This window comes from Carcharhinus amblyrhynchos, chromosome 17, assembly GCF_965287045.1.
Source record: "Carcharhinus amblyrhynchos chromosome 17, sCarAmb.v2.hapA, whole genome shotgun sequence".
Classification (NCBI taxonomy): Eukaryota; Metazoa; Chordata; class Chondrichthyes; order Carcharhiniformes; family Carcharhinidae; genus Carcharhinus; species Carcharhinus amblyrhynchos.
In genome coordinates this window covers 28024060-28044117 of record NC_137340.1, presented here as the reverse complement: position 1 = coordinate 28044117, position 20058 = coordinate 28024060, and the positions used below count along the sequence as shown (strand labels likewise).

Here is a 20058-nt window from a genome sequence, read left to right as displayed (position 1 = left end):
CCAAATCTTGTTGCATTTGAACATGGACTGCTTCAGTCTCTGCACAATGCTCAGCACCATTCTCAAATTCTCAAACATCACCAAACAGCCCCACTTCTGACCTTACGACAGAGGGAAGGTCATTGATGAAACAGCTGAAGATTGTTGGACCTAGGACACTACCCTTAGGGACTCCTGCAGAGATGACTGACCCTCCACAACCATCTTCCTATGTACCAGGTATGACTCCAACCGGCAGAGAGTTTGTCCCCTGATAGCCATTGATTCCAGTTTTGCTAGGGCTCCTTGATGCCACACTCGGTTGAATGCATTCTTGATGTCAAGGGCTGTCACTCTCACCTCATCTCTGGAATTCCACTGTTTTGTCCATGTTTGGACCAAGGTGTAATGAGGTCAGGAGCTAAGTGACCCTGGTGAAACCCAGGTTATTGAGTTTGCTCACTGAGCAGGTTATTGCTGAGCAGGTGCTGCTTGATAGAACTGTTGATGGCCCCTGCCATCACTTTACTGATGATTGAGAGTAGGCTGAATGGGCGGTAAATGGGAGGGTTGGATTTGTCCTCCTTTTTGTGTACAGGACGTACCTGGACAAGTTTCCATATTGTTGAATAGATGCCAATGTTTAACTGTACTGGAAGAGCTTGGCTAGGGGAGCAGCAGGTTCTGGAGCACAAGACTTCAGTACAATTGCTGGAATGTTATTAGGGTCCATTGCCTTTGCAGGATCCAGTGCCTCCAACCATCTTCTCTCAGGAACTGGCGCTGAGCCACAGAGGCGGTCTGCAGAGCAGCTGTGAAGCTGCCAGGAGTATAGTTGAGCAGACAGTCAATAGGTTCATGCAACAATATTGTTGTTTGGGCATTTCTTTACAGTTATCCTGTCTGTTTCCAGATTTAGAAACAGAGAAACAGGAATTTACTCACCTCTATTTAATTCTCTCCATTCTCTTCCTTAACAAAAATATATTGAAAATTTAAACAGACCCAGTATCCAATTTTCAGATTTCCACCGTCCTTCAAGTGAAAAATGTTTCCTAATTTCACTATCAAAGAAGGGAGGGGAATAGAAAACAGGAAACTACAGACCTGTTGGTCTTATGTCAATGTATTGTAAAGGATGTGATAAATTGACACTTGGACAATCATGATCTGCTTGGGCATAGTCAACATGGATTTAAGAATGGGAAATCATGTTTGATGAACTTGTTGGTATTATTTTGAAGGTGTTATGGAAAAAATTGATTGATAAAGGGGAGTTGAATGCTCTATTATATTTGGACTTTATGGATGATACAAAGCTAGCGGGACTGTGTGTTGTGAGGAAGATGTAAAGTGGTTACGGGAGGATGTGGACAGACTTAGTGGGCAAGAAGATGACAGATGGAATGTAACAGAAAAATGGGAATTAATCTAATTTGGTAGAACGAATAGATGTGCAGAGCATTTCCTAAATGGTAAGAAATTAGAAAGTGTCGGTGTACAAAGGGATTTGGGTGTCCTTGTCAATAAGTCACAGAAGGCTGACATGCAGGTGCCTCAAGCTATTAGGAAGGCTAATGGAATGTTAACCTTTATCACAAGTGGATTTGGATACAGGAATAGTAGGGCCTTGCTTGATAGAATCTTAGTTAGACTGCACTTGGAGTACTGTGTTTAGTTTGGGTCCTCTTACCTCAGAAAGGATATTATTGCTACAGAGGGAGTGCAACCAAGGATCACCAGACTTGTTCCAGGGATAGTGGGACTGTCTTATGAAGAAAGATTGGAGAAACTGGCCATTATTGTCTCAAGTTTTGAAGAATGAAAAGTGATCTAATTAGAATCTAAAATATACTTCAAGGAATAGACAGGGTAAGATGATTCTTTGGTTGGGGAGTCAAGAACCAGGGGCACAGTTTCAAAACAAGGGTGATGTCACTTAGGACCGAGGCGAGGAGAAAATTTTTCAAACAGAGGGTTGTGAATCTTTGGAATTTTTACCCCAGAGGGCTGAGGGAGCTCAGGTATTGTGTGTGTTTAAAACAGAAACTGATAGGTTTCTGATTAACAATAAAGGGTTATGGAGGTTGTGGGTATAAAAGGCATCAATTGTATTGAAACGCCATGATTGTAATGAAATGTGGAGCGGGCCGAATGGCCAACTCCTGGTCCTACTAAATGACAGCTCTCATTTTATGATTATGGCACCTTGTTCTGGATTCCCCCACAAGGCAAAATGGTTTCTTGTATCCACCTAAATGAATCCCTTAATCTTTTTAAAACTCTGATTAGATCACCTTTCAAGATTCTAATTGCGTGGGAATACCGCGCAAATTTACACAACCCGTCTTCATAATTTAACCCTTTTAAACCCTGGTATTTGTTGGTGTTGCACTGCATTACTTTTTGATGCTTGTGGCGCAGTCCTTAACACTACATGGGCAGTAAGAAGTGGACAAGGAGGAAGAGCAACATGAAGAGGACAAAGAATAGGTGCCGTATCACCATCAGTGTCCTCAGCTGCCAGAGCTCTGACAATGGCACATCCAAGAATGTTTCACATGAAAACCCTCTGATGTGCAACACACCAACCAGAACATCACAATATTTACCCGATGCCAGTTGTTAAATCGTCAAGGATGGGACTTTCGAGTTGTGCCCGCCCCAAGATGGGAATTTCTTGCCGTAGTCACTGGACCTTTCAATGGTCTGTCAAATTGTCCATCCCACCTGCAGTGATTCCCACGCCAGGCTGGACTGGAAAATTTGCCCTGTGTCTCTATATGGGAATAAGAAATCCACAGCTATTTACATGGATTGTTCCTGCAACTGGGGAGGCAATGGCCTAGTGGTATTATTGCTAGACTATAAATCCAGAAAGTCAGCTAATGTTCTGGGAACCATAAGAACATAAGAAATAGGAGCAGGAGTAGGCCATCTAGCCCTTCGAGCCTGCCCCGCCATTCAATAAGATCATGGCTGATCTGTCGTGGCTCAGTTCCACATTCCCGCCCTCTCCCCATAACCCTTAATCCCCTCGCCTATCAAAAACCCATCAACCCGCGTCTTAAAAATATTTAGCGAGGCAGCCTCCACCACTTCAACGGGCAGAGAATTCCAGAGATTCACCACCCTTTGAGTGAAGAAGTTCCTCCTCAGCTCCATTCTAAACCATCCCCCCTTTATCTTGAGGCTGTGCCCCCTAGTCCTACTGTCCTTTCTGAGTGGGAAGAGCCTCTCCACCTCTATCCTATCCATCCCATTCATCATCTTATACGTCTCAATGAGATCTCCCCTCATTCTTCTAAACTCTAACGAGTACAAGCCTAGTTTATTCAGCCTCTCCTCTTAGCTCAACCCCGTCAACTCCGGTATCAGCCTAGTAAACCTCCTCTGCACTCCCTCCAAGGCCAAAATATCCTTGCGTAAGTGCGGCGACCAAAACGGCACACAGTATTCCAGCTGCGGCCTCACCAGTGCCCTATACAGCTGCAGCAAGACCTCCCTACTTTTATATTCAATCCCCCTCGCTATGAAGGCCAGCATCCCATTCGCCTTCCTGACCACCTGCTGCACCTGCAGGCTGGGTTTTTGCGACTCATGCACAAGGACCCCAAGGTCCCTCTGCGCCGTCGCCTGCTGCAGTTTTTCGCCACGTAAGTAATAATCCTTCCTACCATTATTCCTACCAAAGTGGACCACCTCGCACTCGCCAACATTAAATTCCATTTGCCAGTTCCTGGCCCATTCGCCCAGCCTATCTAGATCCTTCTGCAGACTCTCCACACCCTCCGCGCAATTTGCCGTTCCCCCAATCTTGGTGTCATCAGCAAATTTCGACACCCTACACTCGGTTCCCTCCTCCAGATCATCTATATAAATGGTGAATAGCTGAGGCCCCAGCACCGACCCCTGGGGCACTCCACTAGACACCAACCGCCAATCCGAATAGCACCCATTGACCCCCACTCACTGCCTCCTATTTGACAGCCAATCCTCTATCCACGCTAACACCCTACCCCCAACTCCATGCCCCCTGACCTTCTGTAATAACCTCTTGTGAGGCGCCTTGTCAAACGCCTTCTGAAAATCAAGAAAGACCACATCCACCGGCTCTCCTCTATCCATTGCCCTAGACACATCCTCATAGAACTCCAATAAATTCGTCAGACACGACTTCCCCTTAACGAAACCGTGCTGCGTCTGTTCTACCAAACAATTCCCCTCAAGATGCCTCGCTATTTTCTCCTCCGGGTTCAAATCCCACCACGGCAGGTAGTGGAATTTGAATCCCATAAAAAAATCTGGAATTAAGAATCTACTGATGACCGTGAAACCATTGTCGATTGTTGGAAAAACCCAGCTGCTTCACTAATGCCCTTTGGGGAGGGAAATCTGCCGTCCTTACCAGGTCTGGCCCACTCCGGAGCCACAGCAATGTGACTGACTCTCAACTGCTCTCGGGCAACTAGAGATGGGCAGTAAATGCTGGCCAGCTTGCGCCGCCCATGTCCCATGAATGAATAAAACACTTCAGGTCTCTGAAATACAAAAATCTTTGGTCGCTATTGCACATCAGTGCCAGATTATTGATCTGTAGAATCAAACTATAAAGTAACTGTCTGTGGATAAACACGCCTGAGTGATCTGATAATCAGTTGGGGAGTTCTGTTATCTGTTAAGGTAAAATTAATAATCAATTTTCTGCACTCTAGAAAACAGTGATTCAACCTCTGGTATTCCAGTTAAAAAGAACTGGTATTTATATAGCACTTTATATATAAATGCAGTGGGCATCTCAAAGCATTTACAGCCAATAAAGTACTTTTGAAGTCACTGTTCTAATTTTGGAAATGTGGCAGCAAATAGCTATTTGCAAACAGCAAACTCCCACAGAGAACAGTGTGATAGCGATTAGATGACTTTTTTTTGTGATGTTGATTTAGGGATAAACATTGACCAGTACACTGGGCAAAACACCCCTCCTTTTCCTTGAAATAGTACCATGGATTTATAGTCAAGCAGTAATACCACTGGGCCATCAATTCCCCACCTGCAGTAATTGCAGGAACAATCCATGTGGATTTATTCCCATATAGAGACATGGGGCAAATTTTCCAGTCCAGCCTGGCGTGGGAATCATTGCAGGCAGGATTAACAATTTGACAGACCGTTGAAAGATCCATTGATCTCAGGGAGGAATTTCCCATCTCGGGGTGAGCACAAACGGAAAATCTCGCCCTTGGCAATTTTAACAACTGGTATCGGGTAGATATTGTGATGTTCTGATTGGTGTGTTGCGAATCAGAGGGTTTTCATGTTAAGCGTTCTTGAATGTGCCATTGTCAGGGCTCTGGCAGCTGGGGACACTGATGGCAATGCGGCACCTGTTCTTTGTCCTACATCCAATGGACAAGATAGACAGGGCTACTGCTTAACCTCTCACCTCTGACAATGCAGCACTCCCTCAGCACTGTACTGGAGCGTCAGTCTTGATTTTTGTGTTCAAGTTCTGGATCAAGATTTGAAAGAATAAATTTTACAATTTTCTGTGCCATCTCCTTCCACGCAACAGTGGGTGAAATGAAACTCTGCACTCTTGGGATAGACATTGTACTGATTATCATAACCTCTGCTTCAAGAAACAAAAGCAAATCAGTTCAGCCATTCATTCATTCCAGTCTGGATTATTTCCCACCATTTGGATGGGCTGAAGTGTGGTGTGCAACTTGTGATGCTAAGTGGCTTGTTACAAGGTGATTGTGAGTATATTAAATATTTACATGTTCTGCCGCTGGTGAAGGTACATTTCAGATCATGAATGGAGTGGATAAATGAGTTGAAACTGAACGAGATTGTAACATTTGGGTGAAGGGCCTTGATTTTGACAAGGGGGTTAGGGCCATCATTGTTCAGGCACTGTCAGAGAGGCTGACCGATAGAAGGGGGAAGAAAGTGCAATAACCAGCCAGTCAGCTGCAAGTTATCAAGCCAAGTTTATCAAGGAGCAAAAAGGGAGAGGAATAAGAAGGTGAAGTGGGGTAGTTGTTCCAAAAATATTCCATTGTTGGAAGTTTTTATTAAAAATCCATCATTCAAATTTTCTTTATCATCGACACAAAAGCACTATCACCCGCTTTGAAATCAAAAAACACAGTGAAAAGGTAATGTTTGTGCACACATGGATACGGTATATATCTAGATTGATTAAAAAAAAAGTGACTCCAGAATGAAGTCAAAATTGGAAAGGCAGATCTATCCTTTAGTCAGTAAGTGAGAAGGTAAAGTTATGCCAGCATGACAGAGTGACTGGAGGAGTCTCCTCTAAATGTATTGATTTACATTCAGCATCTATTTCAGATGGGATATGGAATTGGCAATATAATTTCTCCAGTCATGCCAGTGTCAAAAAATTAAGCTGCTTACCCTAGCCTATGGAAGGTTAATGGTTGCTCAAGCAGAGGTCAAGTGGTCATTTGAGAGAGAAGCTTTGATGTATAATTGAAAATGGCAGAAAGATAAACCAGAAAACCACGTCCGACCATGTTGCGCATTTCTCATCTGCTGTCGGAGATCTTAATGCAGTCCATCTGGCATGGAGCAGAAATAGTTCTGAAAAAATGATTTGCTCAATAATTCTGTCACTCAGCTGACATTATCTGCTTGAGTGAAGGTGAATTACATTTAAGTGAGAGAACAATATGAATTATTATTTTTTAGAAGTTTATTTAGCTTTGCAATAGATTGAAAGACATTAAATATTTCATCCCCTTGTCCATTAACCTGCAGATTTTCCTCATGCTTTTGTCTCTATTGCAGGGTTACTTTGAAAAACTTCCCAAAGCAATGTGCTCTCCATATTGGCAATGAAATATTTGATTGCTTTGCTCTACTTAACGTGCATGTACTAACATATAGGAGGAGGCCATTTAGCCAATTATGTCTCAGCTGGGGCTAGCACCATGTTGGAGTCGAAAACAGAATCATAGAATGGCCTCTTTCTCTTCTGTAACCATTCAGCCCATTTTGCCCATACTGGCTTTCTGCAGAAGGAGCTCAGTTAATCCCACCTTTTCCCCTTAGCCATGCACTTTATTTTCTCTTCAGGCGCTTATCTAATTCTCTTTTGAAAGCCATGATTGAATCTGCCTCCACTACACTCTAAGGTAGTGCATTCCAAAACCTAACCACCCGCTGTATTGGAAAAAAGGTTTTCTCTCATGTCTTCAATGGTTTTGTCATTCACATTAAATTTGTGGCCCTTGGTTTGTGACTCTTTGGCTAGTTGGAACATTTTCTCTCTATCTGTCAGTCTAGCTCCTTTACGTTGAACATGTCTATTCAATCTCATCTTGACATTCTTTTGCCTGAGAACAATAACTCCAGCTTTTCCAATCTATCCACATACCTGAAGTCCCTCATCCCTGGAACCATTTTTGTGAATCTTTTCTGCATCTTTTCAATTGCTTTTAAGTCTTTCCTAAAGAGTAATGTCCAGAGTGGACACAGTATTCCACTTAAGTATTTAATAAATCTTTAACATAACTTGTTTGCCTTTGAACTCTGGAGCTTCTGTTTATAAAGCCCAAGCTCCACTTGCCTTTTTAACACTTTCTCAATCTGTCTTGCCACCTTCAACCATTTGTGCTCATGTACCCGCAGGTTTCTCTCTTCCTGGACACCCTCTGGACTTGTACCTTTTGTTTTACATTGCCTCCCCTCCTCCTTCCTACCAAAATCTTTCCCTTCATTATTTTTTGCTATCAGAAATTCCTTCTTTAATTAGATTTGCATGTTAGTTCCTCATCATGTAATTATATCCATCATAATTGTAACTATCACTAATGGAGAAACCACACAAATGCCCTTTCTAACATGTTATGTGCTGTAGCCAAGCTCTCTGTATGCAACCAAAATGCAAAATGGCCTTTTATATATCATTGATACTTATCTCTACATTTCTTCATGTTTCCATACTCTAGGCGATATTATAAGGAAACGGATGGGCTGAAACTTGATGTTGGAGTTTACATGAAGGCATTAGAGGTATTAGAATGTTTTTGCTCAATCTTCCTTTCCAATTCTGGGAATATTATGGCATTGACTAAAATATTAGACATCAAAAATATTTCATTTTTGCTTAGTGATCTGATGTTTTTGAATTAAAGTGTAATCAGGTCACCATTTGGAAGAAGGCATACAAAACACCAAAAAAAAACTATAATTCCAAAATTGGAATATACACATATGGAGATCTCCCCCATCACAGAGAGCCTCTTTATGAAAATGGCTCAAGTGGCTAAAAACCCGAAGTCCTGCTCCCAACACAGCACTTCACATTTTTGTGGGGATGGGAATGAGTTTTGCATGTGCAGCTGCCTGCACTCAAATGAAATTTTGGTAGCCCCCAAGTGTGGGACCCAAAGTGCACAGATTAGACTTGGTAAGAGCAATTCGGGGCTTTGTGAATTTGCTTGGATAGTCAGGGTACCACTTTGGATCTTGTCTCAGGACACCTTTGTTGGGGGGTTAGATGACCTTTGGAGTAGGCTAGTTGTATTTCAGCATTGTTATCAGTACATAAAACTGCATAAGTACATTGTTGTCAAGCTCATTGGAATTGTCAACAGACCTCTAATTGAGCTCCCCAGCCCCTGCATTTTGGATATTTTGGTATCCATTTTCAATGGCCAACCCAGAATTTAAAATCTGGGTGAAAGTATGAAGAATGTAAGTTATCAGGAAAGTTTAAGTGAAACTATTCCTATGTGTTCAATTTGTTTATATACTTTGTGAAATGCGCATTTTCTCCTGTTCTGCTTCCTTCAAGTTGTCTCTTTCCCCCTCTCATGTTCGTTGAATCATTTGAGGTATGGTTTCAAATATTCCCATCAGTGCCTCTGCCAAGTGATTTGGTTCATTTGTGAGGAATAGAATCCCTACAGTGCAGAAGGAGACCATTCAGCCCATCTAGGCTGCACCAGCAACAATCCCATCCAGACTCTATTTCCATAACCTCAAGTATTTACTCTGACATTAAAAGGCAATTTAGTGTGGCTAATCAACCTAACTGGCAAATCTGTGGATTGCCAAGATATTTACTTGCAGGGATGCATCATAATTTAGCTCAATATGCATAACAGCCTGAAATAGGAGCACACTGACACTACTGTTATCATCAGAGATCAGCTCCTTCCACAGAAACTGAGAATGGAATTCTGAACTTTCCCTGTCTCTGCATCTCCTCTACCTCTAGATAAAGTCCCAAAAGGAGAGTCTTCATTGGAACGCCATTGACTTTAGTCATTTAGTTGTGCAGAACTTGACTATTGCTGAAAAAAGTGACAAACTGTGCAAGCTTTTTGCCTTGCACTCACCAGGCTAGCTCAGAGGAAATTGTCAATAGCAGCAGGAGAGCCACAGAAACCTACTCTGGTGGAGGCATTGCCATGGAGAATACAGCATGGAGCAGTTCACTGTATGGCTGTGTTCAAATTCAGACTGGGCAGCTTGACTCTGATCACAATGTTGTCATGGGAAATGAACCAGGGAATGACTATTCCTTAAGCTTTTGTTTGGGTGAAACGCTGCTGTTCCTTCTGTCTGCAAAGGACAGGGCCCTGAGTGTGAATGTATGTGGCTTCTAGAGTGTGCAAATGAGTGCAACTGATCATCTTAAATTGGTTTCCAGTGTCATTCTCAGCATAATCAGGAATTAAGATGGCAGTTTGCTTTTATGTTGACTGAGAATCTAAAGAGAAATCCTCAAGACAAGGCAGAGGACATGGCTAAAATATTAAACCTTGCATTTGGTTCAGTTGTAATGGAAAAGGACAAAATCAGGAAAAGATGCAGGAAAATGGGACTAGTTCAGTTTAAGAAACCTAGTCGGCATGGGCAAGTTGGGCCAAAGGGCCTATTTTTGTGCTGTATATCTCTGACTCTATGGAGTGCATACATTAAATTGATCAGCGATGGCACAATTGAGAAACTCAACCTAAAATTAAAAATAAAGACACAGACCCGGGAACCTTGCGAGAAGTGGGACTTGTGCTGAGGAAGATAAAGAATTGGAAAGGCACTAGGACCGGATGAACAAAACAAAAGAGATTATTGAAGCAGCGGGAGCATTGGGAAAAAAAATGACAATTATTAGCAACTTGATCCACAACACTGCCATTATCCCCGAAGATCTAACTCAATCTGTTTTTATTGCTTTGTCAAAGAAACCAGGCACAGTAGAATACGAGATACATTAAACAATCAGCTTAATCAGTCATGTAGTAAAGATCATCCTCAGAATCTTAATGTCTAGCGTTCAAGAGAAAATTAAATAGGAGATTTCGAACTCTCAGTGTGGCTTTGTAGAAGATAAAGGGACACAAAATGCAATTTATTTTTTTTAAATAGAAAGAGCCATTGAAATGCAAAACAACCTCTACCTATGCTTTATTGATTATAGTAAAGCATTTGATTAAGTCCAACACAGTCATCCCATGTTGGAAGACATCAGTGGAAAAGATCTTCAATTCATCTGGAATATTGACTGGATCAAGTTGTGGCAATCAAGCAATGAGAACTCGGTGATTGGAAAGAGGGGTTAGACAAGGCTGCGTTTTCTCACTGGACTAATTCTCCCTCTGCCATGCATCTATTCTCTGGGGAATTGAGGGGACAGATGGTTTAGTGGTTGGAGGGAACATCGCCAACAGCGATATCTGCCACGCTGACCATGCTGCACTTAACGTAAGCAACGATGAAGACTTGCAAAATTAATCAATAAAGGACAGTAGTAGATACAGGTCTGCACTCAACTGCAAAGATATGGTATTGGCAAAGAGAAAGGACTTTTGAATACGCTGTTTCGTTGTAAATGGAAACACAATTCAACCATCTAGGAAGTACTTTAACATATGAAATGTGCTAAAATCCAAAAAAAAGATTTGTTTTAAAAATTAAGCAACATTCCAAGAAACATCAGCTTGAGTCTTGAAATGAGAATGTAAAATGTTATGCCTGGTCAATAGTGAATTATGGATTTGAAGCTCAGAACATTGGGAAAGATGAGGAAAAGAAAATCAACAGCCCTGAAATGTGGTGATTCAGAAGGATCCTAAGGATAAGCTGGGGGAGAAAAGAGCTAATGAAGTACTGGATGAGACCAAATAAGAAGAGAAATCGTAAATAATATCAAAAACAGACAAATGGGGTTTTCTTATTCATCCATATGATGTGGGAGGAGACCGTGTTGCACCGTGCCTCTTGGAACAGCAAAGGTTAAGAGGTGACCTAATAGGGGTTTTCATAATGGTGAGAGGTTTTGATAGAGTAACTAGAGGAAAATCTTTATTACAAGTGGATCAGTAACCAGAGGTCATGGATTTGAAATCTAAAGAGGACAGGAGGAGAATTCTAATCACTGAATTGACAGAAGCTGGAGTGTTGTACTGGAATAGGGGGTGGTAGCTCAATTCCATCGATAATTTTAAAAGGTGTTTACAGATGAGGGACTGAGAGGCCCATGGACAAAAACAGCAATATGGGTCCGAACCAGGACTGTGCTTTTATAGAGGTAACTGATATGATGAACTGAATTACTTTGTGTTATATTGTATGTTTCCATTGTCCAGTGAATTCAGCAACGTAGGATTGCGTGGTGTGCCTTTACAGCCAGGTTTCAAAAAAGACATCATTCACAAGATTGGTACATGCCCTTACAGGGAGGTACATTGACAGGGGGGGATGGGGGTAGATGTTCAGCAGGTGGTTCAGAATAACACCAACAGTGCTAGATTCGATCCACATTCTGGCTGGGGGCCTGCTTCTTGCCTTCCCCAAAGCAAAATCACAGCATAAACCATTGTTCAGCATCCCTTGATTATTAAACATGCTACCTGGAGAAGTCTGATTTACATCTTAGCCAAGAATTTGCCAAATTAATAATAGCATTGATCCTGGAATAAGGCTCCCTCTGCTGGATGCATATGTAATTATATGGTTGGCTGAAAACATAACACTAATTGTCTTTCCAGAAACAACGTCAATTTTAATTAATATTTGTGTTATTGAATGAATATGAAAGTGAGTTAAGAAAAGGCACATCTGCAAATGGATTGAATGGGAGGATAAAAAGGGGTAAAAACTGGGAGTCTCTCATTTACTGCTTTGATAGATGAGACATAATGAGCAGGATTTTATTGTCCAGCTGGGTAGCACAATTCTGGAAAATTCCTGGCTTGATCCACTCCGCACGCCTCAGATAAAGTGCCAGGAAGGATGGGATTTTTGTTCTATTGGGCGGGGAGGAAGTGGGGGAATGTTCGGGAGGTGGGGATGGGATGGGGTTGCAGTCAGGCCAGCCGACTTGGGAGAACATTTGGAGGAAGATGTAGGGGTTGCTGGGCGCTGAGGCAGGCTATTTAAAGGGCCCGCCTCAGCGCTGTGGGACTTACAGAAAGACCTTCAGCCCAACACATTCCCAATCCCTTATCTATGCAATCTTATGCTCCCCATCCATTTCCTGTGGTCCATCATGACCACCCCATGCCAAGCTATGGTCCTCCCATACCCATTCACCCAATATACACTCGAAGGAACTAATGAACCTTGTAGTAGTAATAAAATGTGTGTTTTTTAAAAAAAGCTTTGAAGAAACAGTCATTCATTGATAACTTACCACCTAAAAAAAAAATTCATTTTTACTAGAGCCCAATAAAAGTGTCAATCATCTAGACCCTTTAAAGTATGAAGAGTTGAAATTACAAGCCTTGAAGCCATTTCATCTTGTGTAAATAAACTTTGTGCAATTCACAGCATGTATCAGAGATCCAGAGTTTCAATCAAATTATATTTTTCTTTCTGGGGCTCTGGTGTTCCAGTCATTCCAATAGATGTCTGGGCTGTCAGCCAAGAATACATTGAGGTTTGCCTGACAGCCAAGAAATCCATTAGACTGTTGAAACCTCTGAGTCACAGGGAAAATGATGAAAACTCTGGGTTTCCCATGCTGTTAATTGTACAGTACTTATTGTGCTTACAGTTTCTGTTTTTGATACTTTAAAGGTATGGACGAATGAGACTTTCATTGGGCTGTTGCAAGTTTTAAATGTGTGAAGTTATCAATGAATGATTTTTTTCTTAAAGCTTATTTTATATATCGTATTCTCTCTGTGGGGTCCATTGGTTCAATGCAGTGTAGAATGGGTGAATGAACATACAGCAGCATAGTTTCATATGGGATGGGGGGCATGAGGGACTATAGGAATTGGTGGGGACATATTTTTGCAAGAGAGCACATGATAAGCCATGAGGGAGGATGTGTGCCATAGATTGTCATTGGGAATGTGAGGGATCATGGTGGGGGCAGGGAGGGGATGGTGGATTCGTGGGGCATAGGTTGGCTTGCGGGGGCATGAGAAAGACCTTTGGAACTTAGCTTTCAGCAGGGTCCCTTATGTAGTCTATGGTTCATGACAACCCTGAGTTAGCGACCCTTTGAAAAGTTGACCCACCTCCACGGGAATTGTGGAAGACGAGTATGCCTATCCCCCCAGTGGAGCCGGTCAGACCAGGAGTGCAGGGTGCGGCTCAAAACCCAATTCAGTTTGCAAACTTAAGGCACTCCTGAAAATCAGAAACTACGAGAATGGGTTCAGAAATCCTGGAATTGGGATCAGCCCACCGTTGTTAAAGGGATCCCAAGTCATCCCGACTGGGTGAAAATCCAACCCAACGATAACTTGGGACTATCTTCATCTTGATTAAAATGGGTATGACCAAACATGATTAATATGCGGTGACCCAACGTGCACTGTAATGTGATTGTTTCACCTGAGAAAAGAGAACCTCCTCATTAACAAAAAAGAATGAAAATAGGTTGCAGTAAATCATCAACACAGCCACATATTGCCTTTGACAAAAGAAGTGTTTAAATAACCCACATCTATATTGCCATGCTTTGAATTTATTAACTATCCTTCAATGTCTTTAATGTACATTTGTATTCTGCCTTGAAGTTTCCAACACCTTTTCTCTCAAGAAGTGGTCATGAATTTGATTCTATTGTCATTTCCTCCTCCCAGTATGCCTGTGATATTGAAGCTGAGGTCGTAGGCAAGCCAGCAAAAATGTTTTTCTTGTCCGCTGTATCTGACATGGGCTTGGAGCCAGACCAGGTAAGAGCAGTCTTTTTTTGGTTTGGTTGGGGAGGGGGTAAGGGGAGAGCATAAAACTGAATGGACTGGATTCCCACTAAATGTCCACTTAAGGCCTTATTCCACCCAGCATCAGAAAAGCCTCTGATGACAACAAAATACTACGATTTTATACATTGGATCCACAATACTCTGCATCATTAATCATTATACACAGTCAATAAGGAAGATGATCAAGAGGTCATCTGTTACTCTTTGGTTATCTACAATGTTGTGGAATTGTAGATTCCAGGGTCAAGGGCTGTCTTTGATCCTAGAAATATGATTTGGAACTTCAGTGAACACTTTTTCTCTTGGATTGAATTCTATATCATTCTCACTCATTATAGTAGCAAAGAGACAAACATCAGGCAACTGAGATGCAACTAAGTCTTCCGCAGTAGTATTCACAACACTAGACACTAAAGAAGTTGGCATTTCTGGAGATGATTCTGAGAAATCATTTTGAGCTTATAACAATCAGCATTGGACTAATTCATCTTCAGTTTGAACTGTGTAAGAAATTGCCTTTGCTAAACTATGGCTGGTACTCATTCCTCACTCATGGCATAATTACATGCCAACATTCGATCCCCTTGTTTTGCCCTCCCTTCTCATGTATCAGCTTGAGGTTCTTGTTGATGCTCTGCTATCTCTGAAGTTTCTGCAGGTAATAACAAATCAAATAAACTTCTCAGCTTTCTTTTTAAGAGTAGTATTACAGGTGAACTTTGGGTAGTTGGATGAGTCATGTTTCTGTAAGATGCCAAAAAGCTGTTCACACAATATGTTACTCAACTTTGCACTTTTGAAGATCCTAAAGAATGTTTCAAGAATTATACAACTTGTTCAGCTAATCCATTGGTTGATACGGTGAAGATTTTATATGCTGAATACCACTTACTTTGAGATAATCCTCAAACTTTTGTGAAGTGAACTGCGAACCATTATCGCTAACAGTTTGTTCCTGTTCACCAAATCTTGATCAATGGCCTTGAAGAGTAATGCTCTTCAAGGATCGTTGTCAAGTTGACATAAGTTTTTTGACAGAAAGCACTGAAAGATCTCAGCAGGTCTGACGGCATCTGTGGAGAAAAAATAGAGCTAATGTTTTGAGTCAGGATGACCCAGCTCTGAAGAAGCCTTCGGAGTGCAATGAACAGCCTTCTAATATTTGAAGTATGAAGACTCTCAGTTTTTGTAGGATCTTTCCTCAATATTCTAGATGAAACAAAATCCCGATTAGCTGCCATTTGCTTTCTGTAATGTCCGAACTATGTTCGGGGTTGTGAGTTTTAACAGAAAGAAAAGACATGGTTTGCGCTTGTGCATTCAAAGTAACAACAAGGTTTATTGAAGAGCTGTTCATTGCACTGCACAGAATAAAAAACTGAAAGTAAAATGGCTGTCCCTGCAAACACCCTAATGACATCAGTATCAAATCATGTGATCAGCTCTTAAAGCAATCTGTAACCTTTTTAAGTAAAAAAAGGCAACGTGTTGTTAGTCCCCATACCCTAGACATCGTCATAATCTGACAATTGTAACCAATAATTATTGGTGCACTTCTCGTTAGTCTGTTGAACTTTATTATGAGTCATTGTAGTGCATTCAGAGACTTCCTGCTCAGGTCTTTCATGTAATGAACGAGAGCTGACTGACCACTTGCCTTCAATGAGAATTTCCATCACAATGATGTTAACCTTGAACCAGCCAGTGTTTTTTTTTTGCAACTCGTGCTTCCCATATATTGTGAGTGTCGTATTGTAGATTGTTTCTTGATGTATGTTCTAATTCATTCCTGTACTCTGTGCCTGTTCAGTCAAGTCAAGGAACTGTTGGTTTTTATCTGGGTTGGCAGTTTGGATGATGTTGATACAGGGACAGCATTTCTGCTTTGAATAAAAAAGCTTCAAGTGTTGCATCTTCACCCTAATGCATAGCAGGGTGATCTGTATCGCAACCAGTGATATCGCAGTACAACACAAGAAGTAGAAGTAGAAGCAGGAGTAGGCCTGGCCCGCCATTCAGTTGTAAAAAGCTGAAGCCCCACCACTGATCCTTGATGCACTGCATGAGTCACAACCTGCCAACTTGAAAATGCTTCATTTATGCCTACTCTTTGCTTTAGTCTATTCACAAATCCTCTTTCCGTACTAATATATTATTTTCAAGTCCATGACTTCTTATTTTGCCCATTAACTTTTTGTTTTGCATCTTATTGGATGCTTTTTTGAAATCTAGGTGTACAACAATTATCCTTCATCTTCAGAAAACTCTCATAAAATTGTCAAATGTTAACTTCTAATTTGCCAGAGCCATTCCAGAATTGAGGGAATTTTGGGAAATCATAATCCGTACGTACATTTGTTCAGTTTCCCACCCTCAGTGATGGGCATCCAGCGGCCTAAAAGTTGAGGCTGGTGGGAAAAGGCCCTGAAATATCCATTTAAGAATCTTAATTGGAGTATGGGAGGGCTTCCCATTTGAGGCCCTGTCCACCCCACTGTAAAATCACACTTTGATCAAAGTGGGTGGGATCCCTGAGTGGATCCTCAGAACATTTTCTGAGTCTCTAGTTTCTTTCCTGCTCTTGTGGCCACAGTACTTATATGGCTAGTCCAGTTCAGTTTCTGGTCAATGGTAATCCCCATTGATAGTGAGGGTCTCAACAATGGTAACACCATTGAATTTTAAGGGTTAGTGACTATATCATGTCTTGTTGGAGATGGTCATTTGTGTGGCATGCATGTTACCTGCCATGTCAGCCTAAGCCTGGGTATTGTCCTGGTCTTGCTGCATTTGAGCATGGACTGCTTCAGTATCTGAGAAACCATGAGTGGTGTTGATGCTGTGCAAATATCAATGACCATCTCCATTTCTGACCTTATGATGGAAGGACGATCATTGATGAAGCAGCTGAAGATGGTTGGGCCTCGAACATTACCCAGAGGAATCCTGCACCGATGTCCTGGAGCAGAGATGATCGACCTCTAACCATCACAACCATCTTGCTTTGTGCCAGATATGACTCCAACCGGTGGAGGGTTTTCCCCATGATTCCCATTAACTCCAGTTTTGCTCGGTCTCCTTGATGCCATACTTGGTCAAATGCTGTCTTGATGTCAAGGGCAGTCAGTCTCACTGACATCTGGAGTTCTGCTCTATTGTCCATCTTTAAGATAAGACTGTAATGAGGTCAGGATCTGAGTGACCCTGGCAAAACCCAGACTGAGCTTTGGTGAGCAGGTGACCCTTTCCTGATGATCAGGAATAAGCTGATGGGGTGAGAATTGGCTAGGTTGGATTTGTCCTGCTTTTTTGTGCAGAACATACCTGGGCAACTTTCCACAAAGCTGGGTAGATGTCAGTGTTGTAGCTGTACTGGAATAGTTTGGCTACGGGCACGGCACGTTTTGGAGCAGAAGCCTTCAGTGCTATTGCCAGGATACTGTCGGGGCCTATAGCCTTTGCAGTATCCAGTGTTTTCAGCCTATTTTTGATATAATGTGGAGTGAATTGAATTGGCTCATGCCTGACATCCGTGATACTGGGGACCTCCAGAGGAAGTCCATATGATAATCAGTTTCACATTTTCACATGGGGAAAGAGTGTTCTCCTGAATTTCATGTTGGATTTATTAGTGAATACCTTACATTAATGATTCCTAGCTTTGGTCTCGCTGCATGTTGAAAAGTGACATTAAAAGTAATAGAAGACTGCAACATGGATTTAAAAGGCATGTTGGAGGGAAGAGCAGAAATACTTTTTGAACTGCTCCCTGCTCCAAATAAATTAATAAGAGAATAGTGGGTTTTCATTACAAGCAAGAAATTGTAAGAATAAAATCTCATCTAATGTGTTGATTTGTGTGTTTGAAATGATTCTTTGTTTAATTGTTTGGATGTTTGTTGAGTCTTTCATAAAATGTGGGCTCACATAAAGCAATTGCTTTGATTTTAATATCTCAGCACTGTTTAATGATTCTTTCTAAAAAAAAGAATTAATGTGACATCTAGGATGGTATTTTCACATCCCACCCGCCATGGGAATTGTAGCAGGCGGGACATGGACCATGCAATGGTCTGTTGACCTTGGGTGGGATTCTCCGGTCTTGGGGCAAGTGTGGCCAGAAAATCCCGCCCTTAGTATTGGCATTTGCCTCAAACCATTCTGGAGGGTTTGAAGTGGAACTGATCCACTTCAGATCAGCCATGATCTTATTGAATGGTGGGGCAGGCTCAAAGGGTTTGATGGCCTACTCCTGCTCCTATTTCTTATGTTCTTATGAGGATGGAATCTGCCCCTTTAAAACGTTTGGATGAATCAATAGAACGGTGCTCTACTTGAACATTCTGCTCCATAGGTCACAATTAGCAAATTGATTGGCCTCACATCATTATTATGCAAGTTTATGAAACGATGCCATTTGCAGAAAATAGTGTGTACTTAAGAAAAAAGGCAAGTATGAACCAGTGGCCAAAGGAATAGAAAAGGTATGCAATAGAAATATAAATTTCTACACATTAGAAACATCAAGGGAAATGGAGATAGTGCAGGAGGATGGTGTTGACAACAACTCACCATGGTCTCATTGAATGGCGGAGAAGACTCAAAGGATTGAATGGCCTAATCCTGCTCCTATTATAAGCACTTGAAGGAAACAACTGAATGTTAAGTAATTTACTGTTTTGTAGATTGAATGTAGGTAAATGAGCCTAGTCTTCGTTAACTTGTTCCCCCTGTTTGCATGTTACTGCATGTAGTAAGGATATATTTGCAATGCTAATATCGAAAGAATTCGAGTGACTGCAGGTAGTGGCAACAGTAGATTTTTTTTTATCCATCTGATCCATTTTATGCTTAACCTAAGTGCCTAGCACTGATACTGGGTGACACTTGTTTAGAAAATCGCCTTATGTTGGAATTGGAAAGTAGATGTCAGGAACTCCAAGTCTGGAGTTTCTGTGTATGCACAGACAGGGAGTGGGCTGCACCCACTGGTGAGGGAGACAGAGTTTCAGTGAGATTGGTTGACTCAGTGTTGCTGACATTTGGGTGGGTTGTTGAGAAATTAATGGAATCTGCTTCATTCACACTTAGTATTAATTGCACAATGTTTTGTGCTTGACTGCAATTTGTTAATCCACATATACTTCATATTAACCCTGAAGGTTAGAGTATAAGATAGATATTGTAAATTTGTCTTATGTTTCTAACCCTGTATAATAAAGTTTATTTCTGTTTGTTCAAAACCCACAAAACGTTGTGGTTTTATTCACTGAACAAGTGTCTTGAATTTCAAACAGTGTCTACTTTAGGCAAAATGTTATTGGTCCCTACCAGGACCTTGTCAACAGCCTGAGGGCTCTGGGCAATGATCAGGATACCTCAGACTGAACAAATATTTCAATGACCAAAATGCATTGGGTAGAGAATGTCTCCCCACTCCCCTCACCCCACCCTTTCATCTGTCCCAACACAGGACAGAGAGCAAGCAGAGAACCAACCAATGGAAGCGACTAATGCTCAGTCCAAATGAAGGAAGAGATTCCTGTCACCATGGAGAACACCCTCCATAATGTAGCACAACACTATTGTCACTCTAAATAGGACTGATCAGCTGGTTTGGGAAGGATTGTGTAGTGGGGCAACTGCTTCTATGGAACTAGGTGAATGGTCAGGCATGAGTGCATGAGGTCTGCCTTTACTTTGTCCTGTTTAGGGTTACAATATGTCGGGCTACATTATGGAGGATGATCTGAGCCAACCACTCTGTTTGAGGTGTGGGCTAGTAGTATTATCGCTAGACTATTAATCCAGAAACTCAGCTAATGTTATGGGGACCCAGGTTTGAATCCTGCCATGACAGATGGTGGAATTTGAA

At 41.7% G+C, this 20058-nt stretch overlaps 1 protein-coding gene across 1 annotated transcript in view; it reads left to right on the top strand.

The window, feature by feature from the left end:
- Window positions 1–20058, top strand: part of lhpp (phospholysine phosphohistidine inorganic pyrophosphate phosphatase) — a 142956-nt gene that overhangs the window by 44001 nt on the left and 78897 nt on the right. Inside the window, exons 4-5 of the mRNA XM_080205286.1 lie at window positions 7962–8025; window positions 14061–14153. Of these exons, the coding sequence (XP_080061412.1) occupies window positions 7962–8025; window positions 14061–14153 (157 nt within the window). The remainder of the gene's footprint in view (window positions 1–7961; window positions 8026–14060; window positions 14154–20058) is intronic.